We start from the raw sequence: 25,069 nt of genomic DNA, 5'->3' as shown, positions 1-25,069 counted from the left end.
GTTTCTCTCTTCTCCTCTTGTTTTGAAATAATACAGAATGAAGACAGGAAGAGAAAACTACAATCAGGTTAGTTTCCGCCATAATCTTTACTTTAAGGATCGACGCAAGATCAATAAGCTTGTTAACATCAGAATCGAATTCCGAGATAATTTGCACCAAGTTAATTTTAACGGCTGATATATACTATTGCGAAGTACAAGCTTCGTAACTAAAAAGGAAAAGGTCCTGACTCGAGAAATGAAACTGCTTTCATGTAAAGCATCATAAAGGTTGCCAATTTTCCGGTATCAACTTTATAGCATTTCACTTGCAAAGTGCATCTGTTTTGTTTACAACCGATATCGCATGTAACCTCAGTCGATTAAATTGCGAACACTTCTATTATAAACATGCGTATCATTCTCTATAGACCAATGGAGTCCACAGACTAACTTTTACCGAAAGCCTTCCTTAATTCAAATTTACTTACAGATCGACCAGGTATGTAAATCCAAAAGGGGAAGGGACGGGGGCGGGGGGGGGGGGTGACTCCCAATTTCTCCTTTACAACCTTACACAACGATTCAAAAAGTATAGTTATAACACAACTTTGCGTTTAGAGCTAATTTACAGCTTAACAATGCCTCGAAGATACACGGGGTATGCTTCACTAGACACCAAGACTATACCGTCTCCTTTATAAAATATTGGAACCACAACTGTATATGTAGAAATCAATTTGTCGATCAGGTTTAATTCACCTTCGACGTCCTGTTCAAGCATGCTTGCGCCATCATGATAAAATAATGGAAGCCGCCATGGCACCTCGTATAGAGGCTCGACGCGGTTATCTTCCAATGTTTGAAAGGTTTCATGCTTCCTTTCCTCTAGTACCCCCTATCACTGTCTGTCACACGGCGTGTCTGGTATGCATAGACTACCTCGGCCAATCATTCTATTTATAGGTGCCCAATATAATTATAAACCGCCCCAATTTAACCTCTCTATATACGCTGACCAGCGAGGAAATGTTACTTCTGCATGCCGTATATCTATCTATTTATATATGCATTGGCTTCCCTAATCCGTAAAAGTGCAGTGTCGTGATAACATCTGCAATTGCAGACTAATTTAGTTTAGGTATATATTCAAATGTTATAGATCATTATGTAAGAGGCTGCTATTTCGGGGGAAGATTACCGACAAGCAATTCACCGATAACACTGATGGCATATTATAAACCAGGCTAGTATATCAATGAAGAGACAGTCATTGAACCTGGTATGGGTCTTTTATACGACTTGTAGTGCACTTTACACATTTAACGGCTGGCATTAAAAGTTATTCTGAACTGATTTGTTATAGGTTCCATGGGGTGAAATTCAATTGCAAATTATTGAGGTTTTCATTGAAGTTGGTAAAGGTTCGCAGGGTGGGGTGAATCCAGGGAAGAGATTCCCAATGATAATCATAATGTAGATTCGACGCGTTTTTCTATAGTTATTATAGTATAAATAGTATGTATATACAACAACAAATTAGTCTGTTGGGCCAACAAAATATTCATTTTCAACCGTATGTCTGTCTGTCTGTCAGACCGTCTGTCTATGCATACGCATATTAAAAGTGAAATAGAATTATGAATTCAAGAAAAGAGCATTTAATATTTACGAACTCGGAATACTGACAAACATCAGTATATATTATAAACACGTGTACATAAATAAGTGTCAACAATCTGTGTCAAATATAGCATATATATATATATATATTGCTGTCATATGAGGTTCTAAGGGACAGTTTATAAATTAATCTTTAAGTCCTCTGAATATTATGATTTACACCAAAATCCATGAAAGATGTATTAACACAGATTATTTTTTCCCGATGATGAAATTTCATTATAGAGCGAGCTCGATGTTGGATAAACGAAAGAAATGCGAATGAATCCATAAAAGAGCAAGTCAAATGCTATCTGGCGCCCCCTAGTGGAAAACTTTTTCTGTTGCACCGTGAAGAGGCTTTTTTTTTATTGGCATTAAGTACCTTACCGTCAATAGACAGAGGCGTTTGTTGATATTTACGATAGGATTTATCTTTTACCATATTATCCAAACAGTGAACTTCATCGGAACATGACCCGTTCACTGCACCACTGTGTAGTTGAATAAGTCCCATAGCCTGCTTAACTGTTTGTTTTATTCAATATACCTTAGCAAAGAATTTCTTTCCGCGGCAGTTATACACGCGTGACCGGGATAGCGTGCATGCTTCCTTTTATCAGTATTGTAATGTGGCGATGTGTGTATGTGTATCAGTCAAAAACCTGGATCCGTTTTTCTGTTTCTTCTACACATTTGAAATGATCAAGCGAAGCGTCAATGAAGATTTATCGTAGATGGAAAGGGTCCGCCTCAAGAGTCCAAAGGCAGCATATATGTAAGTTATCTCCTGTTTTTGTTGTATTGCTTTACATAAAGACCAAAATACCATTTTGAATATATGAGAGCCACGTGCAATACATTAGTATAAACTATACACTGTATAGTGTTTATTAGGAAAGTGGGAGGCTCAGGCAAAACATATCTACTTCATGATTGTAAAGTGTAATCGCTTGGAAAAGATAAGCGCTAGAAACGTGAACGTTCTATGTAAATATAAACTGTGAACGATTGTCTTGTTGTCGAATGTATGTATGTATATATTTCTTTTTTGGCAGCGTAAACCATAACACTTGTGGTTTTAACGTTGATAATGCCTATGGCATTTTTGATATGAAAATATGAAGAACATGACCAAAGATATTGCATTGTTTGTTTGTATAACGGGAAAACGCAAAAAAAAAAAAAAACATTGTATTTGTGTGAACAGGTTCTTTGCTGTTCATGCTTTCCAGAGTATATTCTCTTTATTTTCATTTCGGATGAGAAACGAGAAAACAAAAGAAAGTAACTCCCCTTTTCTCAAAGGACAAAGAAGACCGCGGCCGGGTCAATACGAACGAAATGTTAAACTGTGTAATGTAACAAAGGAAAACTGCTTTCACAATAATTCTAAACGCAACCCTGTACAACGTAACGTAAATATGGCCAGAGCATATATATGCATATTATCGGGTGAACCATATACCTCCTCCCCGTTATGAATGCTAATCTAGCTTCGTTATGCAGCGTTTTGTTGATCGGTTTGTACACCAGCAGGCGTCTGGTGTGAATTTCAGTGGGAGCCTAATTTATAATCCATGGGAGCGTTAATTGTTACGTTAGTAGCCTCTTTTTTTTCGAAAACTGAGGGGGGAATTCAATCATTCTGTAAAAATTTTGTCAGATAATAAACATATATATATATATATATATATATATATATAAGAGCTGGTGGCGTGATATTCACAGACAGGGATTTGGGGCTTATCGAGTTCTTTACAAGTATAAGGCTTTTACCAGGTTGGACATGACTTCGTTACTATACTATATAGCCGCGACTGGTGTTTCATAACGGCACAGAAGTTCATTCAAGGGAAGGACTTGTTTAACGCATTAAACCTCGCTTGATCAGACCGAGGGTAAGCTAACAGAGTTTTTTTCGCCTATTCGAGATATCCAGTGAACTGTGTCACAATGGACGGGCAGCCTAAAGAAGCTGGAACACGATCAGCAGTCGATCATTATTAGAAATGGCTTCAAAGTGTTCACTTATTGCAACTCTGAGTAATACTAACACGTGTTAACTCGGTAATAGTTATAGCTAAGTATATACATATATACATATATATATATATTTATATATATACACGTTGCTAGTATGTATTAATTCTTCATGGATGATTAGCATGAAAGGTGGTTTCGTTGGCACATCTGAAACTATTAAAGATAATCCACATCGATTTACAGGTTCAGTCTTTTTCCAGAGCTTAAGCAGGAATGATTTTACGGCATTTATTCCTCTTGTGACAGAAATTTACTTGTGTGGTTTACACGTGGATTTTTTTGTTCATCATATAATTTTTGGTTTGAAGAAGAAGAAGAACAGCGTGACCAACATGTGGATATTTCATCCTTAATTTCGAAATCGTTTCTCAATTTCATCTTTGCTTATGGTGAAGGAGTCATTTTCTCAACATCAGTCAGTAAAGGGTTTTATCTTTATAACCGTTGGAAAATTATTCGACATATCCGAAAGGAGTGATTTTCACTGCCAACCATTGGATTGCGTGCGTTTGAATATCACCGCCTACACACGCATGTGTCAGGGTATTAATTGCTACCCGCAACCATCCTGTTAATTTGATCATAAAGTTATGTTTATCAAATTGTATCCGTTTCCGATCTGACAACAATATGACAAAACAACCTGTTTGAAAGATTGTTCAGATCTCCACAAGTGAAGCGATCGTGTTGTTAGTAGAAGCTCCTAAAGGAAGGCAAGAAAAGGAACCGAATCGAAGATATCAACACTTAGATCACCTATACCATCATCATCATCGTCCTCCTCCTCCAAACATCTATATTTTTGGGGGTTAATTTTTTTCTTCTTCTGAACTATGACGCTTGCTAAGAGAAATCCCACTTCGACTGATGTGGTTGTTATCCTTTTCGTCATCGCGTTTGTAAACGTCGCCTCAATTAAGTGCACGACAAGCCCACTTAATTCGTTTACACATTGATAAATATCCACCATCTAGTATTTTGCAGCAGCACTGCAGCGGGATAGTTGCAGTGTGTAAATGAAATGTCATTTACAGACCTAAGACCTGCTTCGTTGGATAAATATTTGGTCTATAACTGTTTGCTTATGCCGACAACGAAGTGGGCCTATTGGAGCCTGTTATTTACCTTTACAGAGACTCGGTGTGGGTACTCTAGTTCACCCATCAGCTCCATACTCACCCCTACTGCTGGCTGGTAGGCTGAAGTATAGGTTTTACCCAGAAAAAAAAGAAAGCAATCTTTTATACTACTAAAAGGAGAAAATCAAGTGTCCAAGACAAACGAATGATTCAAGATTAAAAAGCAATGCTGCTTCGGTTACCTTTACTGAGCATGTACGTTATTAATATCAAGTTTATACCGTCATATATAAATATATATATTCATATTTTTGCCTAATACTCCGTGTTGGGGATACCCCACACGAGCCACCAATCCTTACATGTGCATTTAAAGCTGTTACATGTTTGCATTTTAATGATTGGTAAAACAGCAATACAAATTAGCCGTCTTGTAAATAGCAAACGCAACATTCAGATGAGATATTTCTATGTCAAATGTTATTGGAACTGATCGAAAAATCACAATATGCATAAACTTCGCACCTGTGATCCGGTTTAAATTTCCATTATAAATTTTGCAATATAGCTATTTCAGATCCTTCAAGTATAAGGTGTCTCAAACTGGACAGTTTTGTACTACAAACATACGATGGCATTTTTTTCTTCTTTTTCTTCTTTAAATCGAATACGTATTATGACCATTACATATGAAACACGTGCCTATACAATCAGTGTATATGCTTATGTCATTTTTTGTCAATTCAATAGTCATAAAATTGCGAAATTTGATTCCAGTGCAAACCACGTGGGCGAGCGAGACAAGTCTCCATTTGAACGTCACTGCGAGTCACAGACAGACACAGACACACACACACACACTCGCGTTGATATACATGGCCCCGAGGCCAATAACCTGCACCTGTGATTCCGTTCAGTTTTTTGATTATCTCTCGGGGTACCATTTAAGGTTTTTAAATGAAAATCTCGATTTAATTTCACGCTTTATTTTCCCCTTCTCTCTTTTCTTTGCTTCTTTTCAGATTGTTACACGTTGTACTGTGGTGTATTTGTATCCAGGTAAGGAACGATTTATTTGAAATTTTTCCCCATTTAATCTCACTTTATTCAGATTTTTAAATCTATATCATCAAAATTAAAAAAATGAAGTAATTTAAAAGTGCATATGCTAAATCGGTGAATTTATGGTGATTGGCGTTGGCCTGCATCCATCCTAATATCATACAAAATGTGAAAGGAAAAAAATCCAATTAATTACCGTGAGAAAATTTGGCTTTTCATGTTGGGTAGGGAGAGATAAAGTAAAAGTGTTTCATGTTTGAAGGAGAGGAGAAAGTTAAGTCCAATATTTCGGAGATAAGTTGAAAAAAGACACACGTGTTTCATAACAAAGAAAGAGATCTATTCTAGGTCATCATCATACGCCAAAAACGGAGAACATGCAGTTAAAGGGTGCAATCAAGTGAAAGTTAAATTGGCCAAAGTCTATTGGAACAACTATAGTCGGCTCACCCCATACAGGAAACGATAACTTGGTACTTGAAAACATAATCTGTTGCTTAAGTCCACAAAAAACCGTATACATGGAAGAGATGGAATTTAGATGTAAACTTTCGAAGGCTTTGGAAACTATAAGGAAACAAGTATAGGCTATTGCGTGACTAAATAGGTGGAACACATGATGATGTGTGTTTCCTATGCAGTGGATGTTAATTTAACTATAGGGAAATCCAATTGATTTGTAACCACATATTACTAGATGTCTTTAGTGAGTTTAAGGGCTGCTAGTTATTTGCCACTATACTCATGCCCAGAATCACGCAAAGGCACAAGCCAAAGTACCGTAAAACATGAAAGCAAAATCAATCGATCGGTAATAAATAAAATATAGATTTGCTGTCAGAAACAAAGCTTACCATTTGCATTTGAATTTAATGCTCAATTAAGGGCAATTAAGTGATACTTAGCTTGTTGTGATGTTGTTAAAGTCTGTATGTATATCATCTAACTGATGGGTCAAAGGTTAATATAGGAGTCGTTAAAATAACAAAATTGATCAGAACCAGCCATGTAATGTGTTAAGTTTACAAATTTCAGTTTTCCGACAATGTGATGCTTTCATGTAAAATTATTATTTAAAATTATTGGCACCTCATGATCACAAAGAAGTAAATTATGGGATACAATGATTTCACATGAATCACGCCCCCATGTAGCAGCTTTTTAGACGCTCACATCAACACTAAAACTTGGAGAATACTATTACCACGAAATGCTGGATATTTTATTTGACGTTCTATAAGTATTTGAGCAATTAAATATAGTTCTAAGAGAAAAATATCCCGTTGTTGTAATAATTCTAAATAAATCAATATGTTCAAACTTTGAAAGAACTGGCTGTACTTCCCGTCGGCTTAAGTTAAGTTAACACTTGATAATATTGAAACTTGCATCACTTGGAATTTCAAGTGCAAATTCTTATAGCATGAGGCATTTACCTTATACGTTGTCGTATAACATTACCTGAGTGTGCATTTAACATAACTCACATTCTGATCAAAACTTGATGATGAAATTACTTTTGCATGATACTTAAAAATAGAAATAACATAAAATCGCTGTGAGGTTTCGTAACCCTGAAGACATTTTTTTGCTGTATATAACTGTAATAATTTCAAGAACCTCCAAGTCAGATAATTATGCGCAAATGCGCATATTTCTTCTCACGAACGTATACCGTTTCACCACCAATCTCTGTGACTAGTATTTGATTACAACATGGATTGAGTCCATGCATAGTTACACAGTGAAATGTCAGGCTGCGTGCGTATCTTAAATAAACTGTATAGTCAGTAGTCATCATCATATCTATAGAATCTCGTGAAAATTTATTCGAGATCGGCGGGGATATTGTTGATTAAGTCACTGATTAAAGACGCAACAAGACAATTTTCAAGTCTATTTTCTTCTCCTATTTCGTTTAACCTCCCTCACGGGTACACCGCCTAGAATTAATTAGGCAAACACGTGACAGGACTTGAAGCATGTTGGGTTTTTTTATAGACATTTACTCTTTCTTAGTCTATAATGTCGATATGAATGATCGCTGTATGTGTATAGAGTTTGTGAAGTGACAGGATACTATTTGGCAACCGAGTGTCTAACAGTCAATACATTTATATAAGAGCATTGCACTAACTTTTTAACGCAGGAAATTTCAGTATACTGTAGTAGGTTATATTAAACTTGTAAGTCGCTTTACTTATAGATATTTCTATAGAATAGTTCGCAACCTGATTTTAAGGACGTTACAGAAAAGTTGTGCCTCCAGTGCAAACGGACGCAATAACTAAGTTTGTGTATACTGTATTCATACATTTGTGTAAACGGGAGATATTTGACATACATTGGTATAGGACAACCGGCAGCTGCTTAAAATATTTGCAAACTAAGATCAAAAGTGTCTCATTCAATCAATACTATTTCGTGGCATCCGTCGTTCCAAAAAAACAAAACCCGAAAGAATAAAATAAATCAAAAAATAAGGGGGATATAAAGGTAATCGGGGGTTACATGAAATAGCATAATGCAAAAACCATTCAGAAACAGACAATATCGAAGTTCATTTGACAAGATAGAAACAGTTGACCTTATTTTAGAGTAATTCAGGAAACTATAGGAATCATACTGAGGATAAGACTCAAACCTAAAATGAGGTCCAGCGATTCACGTTCTCCTTCTTTTCCTGTTTCATCCCATTTTGGCCTCGACAAAAGTTTTGTTGATACTGATGTATACTAGAATCATTAACTTGTATAGCAAATGAAGGGTTGTACTTTGGTTTAAGGTGAGGCTATAAATATATTATAGGATTCATAAATTAGTCTGTTTGTGCAGTATATATATATATATATATATATATATATAAAGTTGGTTGGTTGGCGTCTGTCTTGGCGCAGAGTGCTCTATGTCCGGTGGACAGAGCGAAATATATGTTGAGACTAGCTGAGACTAGTGGAACACTTGTAGTTGTTACTCAGAGTTTCACGCGTTGAGCGATCATCAGACAACTCTGAGAGTTTCATATATATATATATATATATATATATATATATATATATATATATATATATATATATATATATATATATATATATATATATATATATATATATATATATATATATATATATGTGTATATGTATGCACTGAGTAACTGTTTACTGCGGGTGTTTTCTTATTGCCAACTGATGTTGCCTTTCCCCGGGTAAGCCCAAGTTTAAACCTGACTCTTATAATAACGACATTAAGCGCACACAAAGCATCATCGTTAATATTGTCAAGGAGTGTTTGATTCTCTCTTTGCCACAGTTTATCAGCTTGACCTTTGACATTTCCTGAAGGCATCATTCTGCATTTTAAATCGTTATCAAAATACGCCAATTGAAAAGTAAATGTTTCTAAAATAAGGTTTTCTCTTCGCATTGTGACCAGAAGATTCAGAATCCGCTGGCTTCTTTTTATTAGTTTTCCTTTATAAATTGTGAATGCAATCGAAAGTTTAGCAAGGTCACACTGAAAAGCAGTGTAGACCCCAGTATACGACAAAGTTACAAGTATATTGTGTGTTCTTAGAATGATACGATTACGACGTTCCCGACAACCGATGAATAGATCGGGTATATGGTTTTTACTGTATTATTCAGTTAACACTCTCTTTCTGTAAAACGGCCAACTTGAAAATTCGTAATTGGCTGGTCGTTCTTGTATGTAAGTTGTAACTATTGGACATTGGTTTCCAATTCCGTTATAGACCTCTAGACATGGTAACAAATTGTTGGTATCAACACAAAACCCAAATTAAATTATGATTCGAAAGTTGGAGATAAATAACAAGGAACGTTTTTTTGCGCCCTATAGTCTCTGAGATCTATATATTTAACGATCTTTTAACTCCCTGATGCTGGACGTCCCTAATGTGTAGATTAATCTGCGGTGCTGGTTATTAAAACATGGTCGATAATCTAATGTAACATGATGCTCCAACATACATTCACTTCCCCATGGCTCGGATTATCTCATAGTCTTAGGAACCATATTTGGGTATGATCTAAGAAGCTGTTGACATACGAAAAAAACAAGACAACAGGGGGTGGGGGTGGGAGGAAGGACCAAATACGAAGGAACTAAAACATAAACAACGGTTTTTTTTCTGAATCTGTGTGCTTTAAGACTATAATATACCGATATATGTTTCTCACTGTGTCTATTGCTTTCAGTGCACGTGTGTGATTGCTCACCGATAGATAAATACAGTATTGGTTTGTATAGGCCCTATGTATACGTCTATCACAACAGCTTTAGTTCATATAGGCCTATGTCATACGCAACTTTGGAATTTCTATATCTGAGTCTGTTGTCCCACCATTGACAGATTGTATGTGTATGTGTGTGTGTCTACATCCTATAGACAGACAGACAGACAGACACATATGGGTTAATTCGGACATGTTTAAGTGTATTTTCCTATCCTATCTGTTTTCTAATATATACAGAGGTCGAGACAAGTGAAAACAGCCAAATCGAATATGCCGAGCGAAAGCCTACGTAGGATGCATGGTACTCCATCCTTGGAAGAGGTGTGTCTCCAACATGAAGCCAGCAATATGTTCTTGAGGATACGAGGGCGAGCTTTAGTAGATGCTGCCGGCGAAAGCGGAGTCGACGACAGTAAGTTTTTCACTTTCTGATCAATTTTCGACAGTACTTAAATACAGCTCATTAGCCCAAAAGTACTGGCAAGTTCCATTTCAGGTGATAAGGGGCGACAAATTTTCAAAATGAATTTAGGATACAATCATTAAGTACTAGCAAAATTGTCGTTCGATTGGTGGAATATCTTTTAAGTGAATGTCTGAGTTTGATCAATTACAGTCTAATTTTGAGTCATACTTCGTAAAATTGGTGAAATTACCGACCAAACGCAAAGAGTTGTTTCTTCCAACATGCACATTAACTTCAAGACGGTATCTGTATAGTTCAACGTACCTTATATAGTTTACGTATGACAAAGTATTTCATCTCGTCTTAAAAAGTTGAGATTTTGACGATAACTATTTCTTAACTATTTCAGACATATCCAATTCTGTCCCGATTCTTCCATTTTGCTTTGAAAGTAGACCAATGCTTAGCGTATTCATGAAAAGTAATAATTCGGCACTCGATATATCAAGCGTCTCGTACTATGGAATTGACACGAAAATCTAGCATACATGATGCTTTAAATCTCCTGCATGGTAGTTGTTGGTAGCACTCACTCAGTTCGATATAAATATCATCCCAAGTATACAAATCATCATTAGCATTAACCATAATGCCTTTAGAATGGGCTTAACCTCGTCAGAATCTTCTCGTGAATAGGTTATGAATCTTTTACTTCCTGGGCAAAAAACGACTTGCTCATCGAAGAGTTAACAGTTCTCATGCTGGGAACACAACAGGATTCCTCTTAAACTCTGCAAACAGAAGACTTTTCTAGCCAGTGTTAGTTAAATAAAGCACTGAGTTTTTTAAGTGTTTGATTTCACGGTAGCCCTAATACACCAAGAGAAGAAAATCTATACGGATTTGCACTTGACTCACAGTGAGTTACCGTATATGATACATGTAGGAATAATCGAAAAGTTTGTTATCCTAACTGTTTAAAATAACTCAAGTTAATAGAATATCCATTAGGCTTCTTTTAATTTTTTGAAGTATGGTTTACAGACAAGTTCACTTTCAGTGCAACCCAAAATCGTTACACAGTCGCTTCAGTAAATGTAAATTTAGCACTACTTAACATTCACGTTTACACACGTGGTGAACGTTTCAATTTGATTGGCTTTGAAAAGCATCGAGTAATAAACAGCTGTTGGGACACAGCTGTTGCCAGACACAAAAGGTGTCACATTCCAAGTAATAATTATTGACTGCTGGTAACATTGTATTCTACCTACACAAGAAATTGAATACTGCAATAGTGTACCTGAGAATTCATGCAACATTAACATAGTATATATATATATATATATATATATATATATATATATATATTATATCAAACAGTGTATAGATGACCCACCGTAGCTGAGCAAACCGCGCGTGCCTGCGCATTGCTTGACTACTATGTATATATAACTATCGACGATGCGTGCGTGCATCAAGGGGTTATTATCTTGATATGTGGACTAAATCATTTCAAAAGTTTCGTTGGCTTAATAAACAATACTTCACTGCCGTGTTTGCGATGAGTAAACTACTTTGAAGTAAACCGCAAGTATTTCCTTCTAACATCACGAATGGTCCATACATAGAGTGCATGACCCTTCAATCTGGGTTGTAACTGGGAATTGTTCATATACACAAAACCCCATATATGATGCTACATAGAGGACTTGCGTGATCCCGTTTAATCTTACCTATATATAGTTTAAGGTAGGCCTGTATGTGAAAATTGACGGAAGTGGCTCAGTATGACTATAGCTAAACACAGAAAATCCCGCGTGAGAAACCAATGCCGATACAAACAAGTCACACAGGGGGAGGGCTGCTATACCGCAAATAAGAATGGCTAGCTGGGCGTTAGTTTTAACACGGAAAATTGGGTGTGGACGGGAACTCTTCCACGCTTGAGTTACAAACAATTTTGACTTAATCAAATCTATCGTTAACCACAATCAGCAAAGTCCATGTGACACCAGGATTTGAGGATGAGCGCATCTTTTACACTTTATGCAATGCGCGCTTTCTAATTGACTCTCCTGTTACGTTCATAGTTCTGGGATATACATTTTTTTCTTTTAAAAAAAAAACTTTCACTGTCGGCCTTATGTGAGACATACTGAACTTATTTGTTACGTTAAAAATCTCATATCCATGTCCTTGATACTACTAATAACCCCATTTAAGAAAAAAATACAGAGTGACAAGAACGTTAAGTAGCTTCTGAAGTATACTAACACACGGCCAGGACTATAGTCACTCTTAGTTGTATGAGGTGTGAAATATTCCATATACTGTCGGTATAATAGTCTTCATATTTCAAATTCTGTGGCGTCGGCGTAACACCTAATTAATACTATAGTTCCTATCGAGTTCTACTTTACCAATAGCAAAAGCCAAAACGTTCTGCATTTAAGAGGCTTCTTTTGTCACTATAAGTTACTGTTAAACACGACCCTTTAAAACGCCTGGTACGATTCCTAGTTTGAAAGAATAATGCAAATTGTTAAAAAGACAAAAAATGCATAGTTCACTGCATATGAAAGGCAATATCACAGACCAATTGTGTGTGTTTTGTGGTATATTTGCTAAATTGTCGCCAGTTGATTTGATCTCAAAGCACCATGAAGTCGGAAGACTTTTTTTTGTATGGCAGGTCAACGTTCCTCGATGTTTTCCAACTATTAGTAACAAATAACTACGCACACAATAGCTGACAGTCTATCGTGGATGAATACCACCCTGGTAAAGAGGTCGTCGGTGTTTTAGTCAGTCAGTGAAACTCAATGTAGAACCGGCATATTTCATATATACGTCATAGCTCATAACACATGTAGCTTATCACTGTTTTTTAAGGTTTCAATCTGAGCTTGGTTTTCCCATTTCGAAGTATATTTTCGGCACGTAGAGAGAGGTAGAGAGAGAGGGGGGGGGGGGTAGTGAGGGGCAAATAGAGGTAGTAGAAATGACCAATTGCGATATACCTAATTGATGTCGGAATTTGGGATTGTTGAGTAATGCAAATGAAGTATAAAACAATAGGAGGAGCTGATGCGATGCTTGTTCATCTCTTAAAATAATTAAGCTAATTGCACTCTTAACAGGATAGTTTTGAGTCAATAAATATTAAGCTATTTCTAATAATTATATTTTATAGGCTTACATTATTACAAGATCTGACGAAATTGAAACTTTGCAAATTAACCAAAATCTTGTTGCTATCTCCAATTGTACAACCCATAATAAAGTTCAAAAATACTATACAAAATAACTTTAAAATTGTCTGAATACGACCAATTGGCGTTCGATTCAATCTATTTCTAAGTTCCCCGTACATGTTTTACATGTCTTACATGTTTTACATGTTACATGTTTTACATGAATGGTAATGTCTACATTGATAACGAATAAATACATTTCGGACCAGGTCTGAGTGTTAAACCGAAAAGTTAATGGCAGAAGTTCTTCTCTTAAAAAAAAGCTTTTCTAATCCGAAGAAGTTTTCAAGTGACGGAAAAGTTTTCTTATCATTAAATCTAGTCATTACTTCTTAAAGACATGAGTTAGGATAAGTAATGCAATAAGACGGACTTTCGTTGATATCGGGTAAAGTAACGTTTATCGATGTACAACGATAAAAATTTATTTCTAAATAGGGAACTCAGGATCATGTTGTTGGTAAGAAAGTTTAATAAATAAACAGACCAACGAAAACAAAAGTATATTAGTTAAATCATGCGAACTTTGATTGTATCGAGGAAAAAAATCAAGTGTATATTAAAAACTTTATAGGGAGGGCATTTCTTTGGTAATATTAAACATACAAGGGCAGCCAGTCACGTTCTAATGTTATATACAATAGCACAGCAAATTCGAACGGAGGAATGTTGATCAGAGACGTTAAAGTAGTTTTGAAGATATGAATATGAATAAATTAACTGTTAACGTAAGTAACTTTGATCTGTCTTACAAACTTATATGGCATTTGTACTTTTTGCATAATAAAGTGATTAAGCCAGGGAGGGAGGATCACTCATTTGGTCAATATTTTGTTACTAATTTGAAATAAATTTCCCTACATTGAGTATGCTGTATACTTTACCATCCATACATAGCCTATATATGTCTACATGTTAGAGCTGATATACACACAAGCGATGATTAGCACAGTGTCGAGTGGTGACTATCCTATTTTGACAAGTTATTGTACTAAACCAACCACATTTTTCCTGTGAAATTAGTTTTACAAAAGTAGCTCTTTAGTTTGCGGTCATAAAACGTCACCTTCGAAGGATGGCTCCGAATCAATGATTTCAGACAAATATGTTTTGTACAATATGAAAGTTTGGTTACAGAGAGAAAGGAAAGGTAATTAACGTTACCATATACCGGTTAGCCTTTTTTTTTTAGTTTGCAACAGTTGCTAACCTTGCAACAAAATAACACGTGTATTTTTTATATTTTTGTATAAATCATATTTCGTGTGAGTATAATTGTATTTTGTAACACCAAATCTCTATGAGTTCCAAAGTGGACAAAGTAATACGGCCTACCATAGTTATTATAATTTACTATTCTTTATCTATGAAAATATCGAATATGACACATATTTGGCCTGTACCAATGTAATTGTACAAGTATACCAAAAAAACAAACCAAAAAAGTAATTAAACTCTATATAAAACGTATCGATAGTTTAGTGAACTTGCTGGATTACCTTCAACGTTGGTCAAATTATATTATTACAAAATGGAAAGCTTCAAATTGGCTGAAATCAACTTATTATAACCTCACAAGTGATTGGTTCAAGGTCTTATTTTGGTGACATCACCACACTCTGTTTTATGAAAACAAAATAACCTTATTACTATACCTTTATGAATGAAAAAAAAGTTCATAATGGCATGTTAAGTGTCGAAAACTTCAAAAAGGAATTAAGGTTACAAGGTATTACAGATGTTTTCAATTGTCGATTCATCAGTTCTATAGAGCTCTGTAAGGTGCGTCATTCGTACTTAACTTCCTTAGAAGCTGACTTAGTATAGTCTACAAACTTGTCTAGCGTCTTTGTCTTACTTCGTCGTCACCTTTAAGGTTTGTATGATCTACTCAACTTCATTTCTTATTGAACGGTCATAATAAGCTATTTCTATTTCCTAACATATTCAATGTTTCGGGATGATTGATCTTTTGAAGTCTTTTTCAGGAATAATTGTTTATTTCTTGAGAGGTTCTTTGGAATGAGAATCGGATTTTGTGGGTTTTTTAGATCAGTTCCTTATAAACTTCTTGTCTGTCTTTATTCTTTAAGCTGTTAACGTGTTTGATTTCTCTTGGAAACTGAACAATACCTGTTAATCTTCTAGGGAGTTAAACAACAACAAGCCACAATTATCACCCATTAATTTGTCATTTGCGACAGCCTTCGAACTATAGATACCCTCTTCAAAGCCAAGAATTGGCCCAATTTCCTCACCAGATTTTTTTTTTTAATGTTTTACCGGAGGCAACTCTCGTGAACAAAAGCCAGTTTAAGTGAGCCACCGTGTCCCCACTCTTACCTTTAGCAATCTCATTTAAGTTGTTAACGACCGGGACGACAAATTCACCCCTTCTATTTGCAGCGAAAGGTTTCTTTTAAGACTTCTTTTATTCTGTCCTTCGGTTTCTTGCAATGAAAACTCAAAGGCTATTTAAGTGAGGACCGTAATGTCCACAAAAGCAGTTTTCAAGGATGATTAAACGAAAATTAGGAGAAGAAAACAAGTCCTTGTTGGAGTCTTAACTCCCTTTCTTGGTAGGATTAACTAATTTCTGTTTCGCTATTGTTCGGAAAGAAGTTGTTGAGAAGCACAAATATTGTTGACTTTCAAATCCGTTTAGAGGTTTTGCACACTTTGGACGGCATATGGGACCACACGTTTTACTTCAGTTAAAGAGTTCCGAAATTGAGAGAAGAGTTTATTTTCTTTCTCTATTTCTCTCTCTTCACTATAAGCTATGCTTCTTCAGTTAGATCATAAGTGCCGCACAATATTAAGCACAATATTAACCAATGGTTATCCTTTATCCATTTAAACCATGCAGATTGCCCATGCAATATTCTAAAGGCGTCCCATGGATTTTAGTACGGTTATTCTATGTCGGACGATCATAACACTTACAGAGACGGTTTTACCCACAATATCCGTTGGCCTGGGAAATGGCAATTTCTAAGAGCCTTTTACTTACATGTGGGCCTAGTGAAATATAACATTACTTTATTGCTGTAGATTATTGTTCGGGAGGAGTAAAGTGTGACTAATACTCCCCACCCCACCCCCTCCCCTTGAACTTCATATAGCTATACTTTTGGCGTTGAAATATGACACACAGGGATTAACCATTCCTAATCTAGATTGGACCTTCCTTGTTTAGAAAACTTATCCTGTATTGTATTATAGTTGAATTGGTATGCATAATATAGCATCTGTTGCCTAGTCATTGAATTACAATAACAGATATAATTTGTTCCGGTTGGTACACACTGCAGTGTCTACACTATACCATACATTCTCCTTCTTGGAAAGTAAGAAACACCAATTTGCGCTGCTCAAACAAAACTAACGCATCCGTCTAGACCTTGGACTGTAAACTTATAGAACAATCAATAAAAACTGTCTTAAAAAAAAAAAATTATTGTTAAAATGTAAGGAAGTCACCTCACTTTTTGTTAGCTATGTATTCTTTTATACTATTGGAATTTGGTGAGAAGTACAAATTTTCTTTTTACACCGACAAAGTCATAACAAAAAGTTGTCAAAGGTCAATTCTAAATTCCTTTAGTGTGCCACTACCTGTTCATTACATCCTTTTTGTGCACGTTCTTAGTCGGACATTTGCCGGGATGTTGGGCATATACTCATTTCACATTCATATGCATGCCCGCAAAAAACAAGTTAGGTAAACAATACGTATACTTGAAAATAATATGACTTATATCTTGTTGATCGTATAATGCCCATATTGCTATATAATATATGCTAATTTTGAAAGTCCATATGTTTCACGATATTAAAACCATCCAACTAAAAATTCAGATTACCATGGTAACAAACCGAATATAGGTTTTACCTAGCTGACTAGATTCTAAGTAATTATTTCAGTCGGCAACAATAAGAAAACGAACGCCATGCATGTAGGAGGTTTCATAACTGAAAAAAGGGGTGATTTGTAGTAACCCTAACGAACCATAGCTCAGCAACTAACAATGGAAAACATAGTGAATAAAACACAATGATTGGTGTCACATATCTACGAGTCGTTTTCATTCAATTTGAGGGTATACAGCAAGTTTGCTACACACAACATATAACAGTATGTCATTATTTATATTTAAAAAAGAAGAACGTTTCAATTTCAATATTAGGCTTTTGTGTAATGATATTTTTTTTATACTGAAATTATCATATGATATGTGTTATTATATATGTACTATTCCTTTTATTAAATTGCGATTGACACCGAAAATGTGTTACAAAATGCCAAATACAAAGTGAACACCAAACTTGTTACAAGTGAAAACCGCTAATTTATATTAGAGTGACCCATATTCCATCTTAACCGAATGCAGAAAAATCCCAGAGAGGAAAATAACAAAGGAAATAACAATTCAGTAACGATAGCACTGACCTTTTACATCTTAAGATAACAATCTTTTTCGGTATATATATATATATATATATATATATATATATATATATAGTTATATATATATAGTTATATATATATTTATATATATAAATATACATATATATATATATTTATATATATATTTGTATATATATATATGTATTTATATATATATATATATATAAACATATATATATATATATATATATTAATAATAATAATAATAATAAAGCAATAACGCTTGTCGGACTGCGGGTGGGAAGGTCGACATACGAAACGCGTGCACATGCCCCTCAGTTGCATGCTATGTCAAACATTAAGCTATAGAATGTGTCTATTTATATTTACAAGCGCATTCTGATCCCTTCGATTATTACCGATAACTCACCATACAAATACTGCGTTATACATGCTATGATATTTCAAGTATGAAGGCATATATACCTCTGTTACAAGTATAGTTCTATGTGATATTACATTTTATGTATGAGATCCAGACTGCGTATAATACCATTCTGGTGCTAGTCCATATATTGTGCGTGTTGCCCTGGTATGTCATTGGCACATTGCTATATATGGATATACTAACACCAGTGTAACGAGGGCAGTAGGTCGTCTGCACCATAGACAGGTTTCCGTATATTATATTTGTGGTTCTGTTTAGTGGTCACTTGAATTTCCTTCCTACAAAAGTTAAACAAACCGGTTCACCCCGTATACGACCTACATTGGTGACCGAAGCTATATTGATGGTAAAATGTTGAATTATGAAAATACAAAATCCTATGTTATATTGTAAGCGACGATAATTTATTTGGGTTAACTATATTACATGTTTGATTGACCTGCTATGAAATAATTACAAAATTATCAACGATGACGTATATTAATAATTATTTTCTTTTTTCTCTCGTTTTCTCTCCTATAGCTCGACTGATTATTGAAACTGTTTCTCTCAACGGGAGTGTATCAATTAGGGGCAAATATTCTAACTTTTATCTTTGTGTAAACAAACGAGGGGATATTGTAGGAAGGGTAAGTCGAATTTGAAACACCTTTCTCATCTAATCTGATACTCATTTATTGTTGTATCGTGATTCATTTGCACGCAGGCACGCACGCACGCACACCCACACGCACGCACGCATGCAGGCACGCACGCACGCAGGCAGGCACGCACGCACACCAACACGCACGCACGCATACACGCACGCAGAAGCGTAAACGTTAGATAATCCTAGCCAGAAATTCAACACTCAGCTGCTGGTTTATATACTCATAAGATGTAAGTTCTTTGTAAACGCGATAGATTTGGGAAAGTGTAGTGATGAACAGTAAACAGGTAAGTGAGAAACACGGTAAATATCACTTAGCCTTTAAACCTGTCGAGATTATGACGAATATGCGATCAAACGAATCACTTGACAGAAAAAAAGGAAAAAAAAAAAACTTCGGGCAAAGTTCTCTCACGTATAACATGCAACCTTGTGAAGTGCTGTTTAATGGAACAGTGCATGGGTATATCAAACAACTTACCCATATGATGTACAAATTCATTACCGGCCGTTTTATTAATCGGAGATTCACTAAAATCACTACTACGTTACTACGAATACATTGGGTTTTTACGACTTAAACATGTGCTTCACTTGTTGTTCATTCTGGTAAAAAAAAAAAAAAAAAATTGAGCGATTTTTTTTTTTCGCTGGAAAGCTTTATCCGATTTTTATTAGTAAATGACAACTTGTAAACTTAAATTTGGTGAATGTTTCATCATTTGATATTAAAACCACATTAACATTGCCGGTCGTTAACTTGACTAGTTCAGGACCATTTCTAAACGGAAGCAAAAACCGAACATTTCAAGAAACTCTGTTATGCAAATGAATACAATCATAGAACAATGGAGCATGCATGCATGACACAATGATTACAAAAGTTCCTAGTTTGATCAATCGCAAATCTTATTTTGAAGAAATTCATGGAATATTTGTTAAATGTTTGGCAAGAAAAACACAAAATGCTATACTTTAAAAGTGAAATTACACATTACACAAAATTTTCTATATAGGCTACTCGAACAATGTACACGCTATAGAGTTTATTGATAGTATTATATAGAGTGTATCCGTCGTTTTTTCTCATTTGAAAATTGTTGTTGCCTCCTTTTGAATACCGTTTAGAACGGGGAAAACGACAGAATGAATTTTATGGGGAACACTGGAGCTTGTTTTGATCAAAGGCAAAGTACAATTCAAACACGCACAAGTGTTTGTTGCAATAGTCGATGGCCTAAATCAAATTGAAAAGAGTTGACTGTCTTTCAGATAACCTCTGTAAATATTGAGATTCCGACAGGACCCGCGGCGTAAGAGGGATTGCATGATAGATTTCAATGCAACTCAAGAGTAACACAAACTCAACTTACCAAAACATGTTGATTGCTAACTTGAGTGAAAGCTTCCTTAAATCTGCCCTTCGAGCTGCCTGCATGTCCTCTTCTGGTCGCTGCACCCCGGCTGCCCCCGTCCGTGTACTGGTATACAGGAATCGATCTGAAGAGATAGCAAAAAAAAAAACTCATTAAAAACCGGTTCTAGCCACACCCTGCATGTTGAATTTATCTTTCTTTCTAATGCAGAAATGTAAAAGAAAAGATTCGTAATGTTATAATGTTAAATATTACATATGGGTTACAAGCAATCGAGTTTTGTATTGTAACCTAACCCAGTATATACATGGAAGTCTGGGTTAGTATCCAACGTCTTGCCATTAACATTGCAGGAAAACGTATAGCTGCATGGTTTAACCTTAATATTGTATTTTAGCCTTATATGAATATGACTGTATAATGTATATCATGTTGCTTACAGACGAATTTACTTTTTTTTCTCGATTAAGATGTTATACATCTAAGACCCCCGACGACTTTTTCAACATTATTTATAGAAATGTTATTCGTTTTTTTTATTTTTTATATTACAGCATTTTTCGTATTTTGTTTGTATTTTTTTAATGTCACAGCATTTTTCGTATTTTGTTTGTATTTTCAGAAACGAATGAAGATAGAGAGCAGCCTAATGTGTGTATTTATAATGCATAACGCGCACGGCAAAATCGAATTGGAGCCGTTACAGTTTACGGACATGTACATAGGGTTCAGGCGGGACGGTTCATCTAAGAACGCAAGGAGAGTTAGACGTCTCTCAAAGTACAGTCTCTTTGTGAAAGACACAGATTGCGAAGTTTACGGAAGTGAAGAACGGCGTATTTTCGGAGATTTGTTGACGAAGATGCAAAGAATGGATAACCCTCCGACAGATACCTTCAGCTGATATCAGCATCAACAACAACAAAACAGAAGAAAATGTCACTATACCTGACAAAAGAGGAACTGTTATCCAAAACGGCTGGTACAGGAGGCTGTATTCAGACTCAACAAGATGAACGCAAAAACGCGGCCCTGATTGGTTGGTGCCTTTTGGAAACCTTGATCTTCAGAGCTCTGATGGATGTATTGTTCGCTGGAATATAAAAAGCCCTGTATGTATGTTTATGCAAAAAAAAAATACGAGCAACCTTACCATCCTTTGGGATCTCATTCGACCCTGGCAGAGGATGGAATGCGTCCCCCCGGGCTGTATAGATTTTATGTTTTAGCAGAGCTATACTTATGTTTATTTTTGTAAAACAAAAATGTATCTTTTTTTGGATGGATTCGATTGTTTGTTTTTAAAGTTATCAAGGCTTTACTTATAAAAGGGTTTTTGGAAAAAATAAAATAATAAAAACCTATACTTCTTAGAAGTTATTTGAAAGTTAAATTGTACAAATTTCGTGAAATAATATTTATTTATTGCACTTAATGTATATATATTTTTCTGTATTTTCGGCAGAATTTTGTATACTTTTATGAACTTTATGTATAAATGGGTTAACCAGTAAAAACAAAAAAACCCACTGTGAATATATGCGTGGTTGTGACGAGGTAGAGTATATGTATTTGCAATGTATCAACGATATCTTGACACTTTATAATAATAATATTATACTGACACAGTTGGATACGTATCACACAATTTGCATAGTGTCAGTAGCATTTTCCCTGTAACCGACTTATAAGTTTGGTGTCCTTTTCAAGGAATTTATCAAGCCATCCCCACCCCTCCCCTCCCCCAAAGGTTTGGTGTTAACATTAAATGGAAGAATAGACAGTCGGCTTAAAAATATATACTGAAGCTTAAGCATTTTTGGTCTTGCGCATCTCATAAAAATAAGAGATTAAACGCAAAAGTGGGAGAGCCTCCAGACACTCTTATTACCTTCGCAACTCAAAATGATCCTATGTTATTGGCAATCTTACCGGTGACCAAGAATGAATATGTTAATGTGGCATGTCGTCTTATTAAATGAGAGATTCAAATCAGCTTGCTCAGGGGGGAAATACCTTCTTTTTTTTATTTTACTAAGAATACATTTCATAAAGTTTATGAGCCTGGACATAGGAAGGAAAGAATTCACATGTCAACTTGTATATGAGAAGCTGCATGGTTTCATGGACCAATAACCATGTATAGCGTATCCTTTCTGGTATCGTGTATATACCATTTCATTTAAAAACCGGACGACATGCCACCTTTAACTTCTTAGTTGGTAACCACTTGATAATGTAATCGAGTTTACTTGAAGAAACAAACGGAGAATCACTAAAACACTTTCATATATATATATATATGGAGGACCTTTGGCATTCTAAAAAGAGGTTTAACTGAGTGTTGTTGTTTTTTCTCTGTTCTACTGTTTCTCTCGATAATAAGAAATAAATTTGTTACGTAAAACTTTACTGTATAAACTATATGAATTACTTCTTCCAAACGTTAAGTGTCGAAGCTGTATCGCTATGACAATTGTTGCCCATGGTAACATAATATAGCTAATACCCCCCCCCCCCCTCCCCAAGTTGAACAAGTCGATGAATGTTTTCTATTATAGTATGTGAGGTTAAAACTATTATCGTATTCGCTTTATAAAATTTATTCGCTTATAATATAAAATTTAACAAAAACTATGAACAATGTCTCGCTTGGATGAGAACAATATTTTGGACATGAGGAGTGATATAAATTTAATGTGCTAAGATAATGTGAGACTTAACAGTCTAATTGTATAACTTCGTACCAACAGTATCCGATATATGCTGCCAATTTTCTTTTTTTAATTCGTGAGTAGTAACCTTTTTTTCTTCTTTGTATTTTGGAATTTTATCGGACACAAAAAGTGTGTGTTCTCAATCATTAATGAATACAAAGCAAAAAATAATAAATAAATAAACAAAATAAATCATGAGTGTGCAATGACGGAATCTATATGCGGTAACTCAACTGTGTGTATCGCATGTTCACAAGGTTTAAGCCAGTTCATACAATTGTTGGCTGCATGTTATGTATTTCCCTTTATTTTGTTCTGAAAGAACAAAATAAATCAACGTATTGCGACTAACAATATAATCACGCAACAGACAAAACAAAAATAAGTCACATGTAACTTATGAAATTTATACAACTGACTGGTCAACTCTGACCCAAGGAATCAACACCACGTTGAAAACTGTTGCTACATTTCCGTCTCATTATTCTCATCATCTATATATGTATGTCGCAAATTATGAGTCAGTTTTTCAAGTGATAACGTTCTTACTTCCAAAGAGCGAGAATTCACTCTTTGAGGAGTGTCAATGATAGTCAAAATTGTCAGTGAAAGTGACTCTTTAAGAAAGATTGACTTCATTGTCATGTTTGCAATTTTAACCAAGCGAGTACTTTCACTCTATAAGAGCTATACATCTGGTCTAACTTCGCTCTGAGGAGATGATTGAAATCACTCCTCTACCAAATTTTGATCTATCCTTGTGGACACACTCAAAGAGGGAATTTATTTTGTGGAATTCAGAGGGTACAAATGCAAATGGACTTGTACAAAGGATACAGCCACAAAATCAAAGAAACGTGGTTTGTTCGTTACTGTTCTATCTGTGAGTGGCATGCTTGACTGTTAATTCCACCCCGGTATTATCGTCAAAGGATAAGTGACTTCCAAAATGATTCACTCCAACGTGTTATGAAGTATACTGAAGGAATCTATCAAGCCATGCAGTAACACTGAAAATTCAAGGTTTGCATCTGCTTAGTGTAAACTTAAGATTAACTTTCATCATGCGCAGTTCAAACCACGGCTATTAAACGGCTACTCATTGTTTACCTAGTATTGACTTAATGTCACTTGCCAAGAAAAAACAATGTCGGATAATCCCCAAAGTGGATAGATTTCAGAATGAGAACAGAAATTGATTAATTTCCATTCAAATTATAATTGATGTTTTAAAATATCTCATATATGCTTGTGTTGACCGGGTCGAGTATACAGCAATTTGAAGTTGCGAACTTAACTTCAACGAAAGAGCAAAATTAAAAAGAAACATGTATATTTCTTCTTCTTCTTCTATATCATTTGTGTTTTTGTTGGTTTTCAAGAAATAAAAACAATGTTTTTCTTTTTAAACTTGTTTGATTAAAGAAATGAATAACACACATCACACAACTTCCATAAGATATTAACTGGTTCGTGAATATACAAAACTAACATATTTCCATTTTAAAGTTCAAGTTATTATCGATATATAATAACTGTAACGTACCAATTTGACTTCTACTGAAAATATGGGATAAACGGCTTATGCTATTGTCTTTATGGACTGAATATTGCAAGTTTTTTTGGAATCTGCACTTTCGGAATTTTAAAGTTAGCGTCCCAACCTAACAAGACTGAAAATATAAATTTTCTCAGAATAACACATATTTTCAAAATATATA

The 25,069-nt window shown here is 35.2% G+C and overlaps 1 protein-coding gene across 3 annotated transcripts; it reads left to right on the top strand.

Annotated features, from left to right (window-relative positions):
* On the top strand, positions 1 to 24,681 carry LOC139967410 (fibroblast growth factor 8b-like). 3 transcript variants are annotated; one of them, XM_071971158.1, is made up of 6 exons: positions 1 to 67; positions 2,352 to 2,419; positions 5,789 to 5,825; positions 10,322 to 10,496; positions 19,129 to 19,235; positions 21,254 to 24,681. In XM_071971158.1, exons 2-6 carry the CDS (start codon positions 2,379 to 2,381, stop codon positions 21,533 to 21,535), a joined length of 642 nt encoding a protein of 213 aa, XP_071827259.1. In that variant the 5' UTR covers positions 1 to 67; positions 2,352 to 2,378; the 3' UTR covers positions 21,536 to 24,681. The 3 variants fall into 3 exon arrangements, with proteins under 3 accessions (XP_071827259.1, XP_071827258.1, XP_071827260.1); XM_071971157.1 differs by lacking the exon at positions 1 to 67 and having other exon boundaries at positions 2,012 to 2,419; XM_071971159.1 differs by lacking the exons at positions 1 to 67; positions 2,352 to 2,419 and adding an exon at positions 3,366 to 5,021.
* Positions 24,682 to 25,069: the final 388 nt, after the last annotated feature.

The sequence above is a fragment of the Apostichopus japonicus genome, chromosome 5 (assembly GCF_037975245.1).
Source record: "Apostichopus japonicus isolate 1M-3 chromosome 5, ASM3797524v1, whole genome shotgun sequence".
Classification (NCBI taxonomy): domain Eukaryota; kingdom Metazoa; phylum Echinodermata; class Holothuroidea; order Aspidochirotida; family Stichopodidae; genus Apostichopus; species Apostichopus japonicus.
This window is presented reverse-complemented; position numbering and strand designations above follow the sequence as displayed.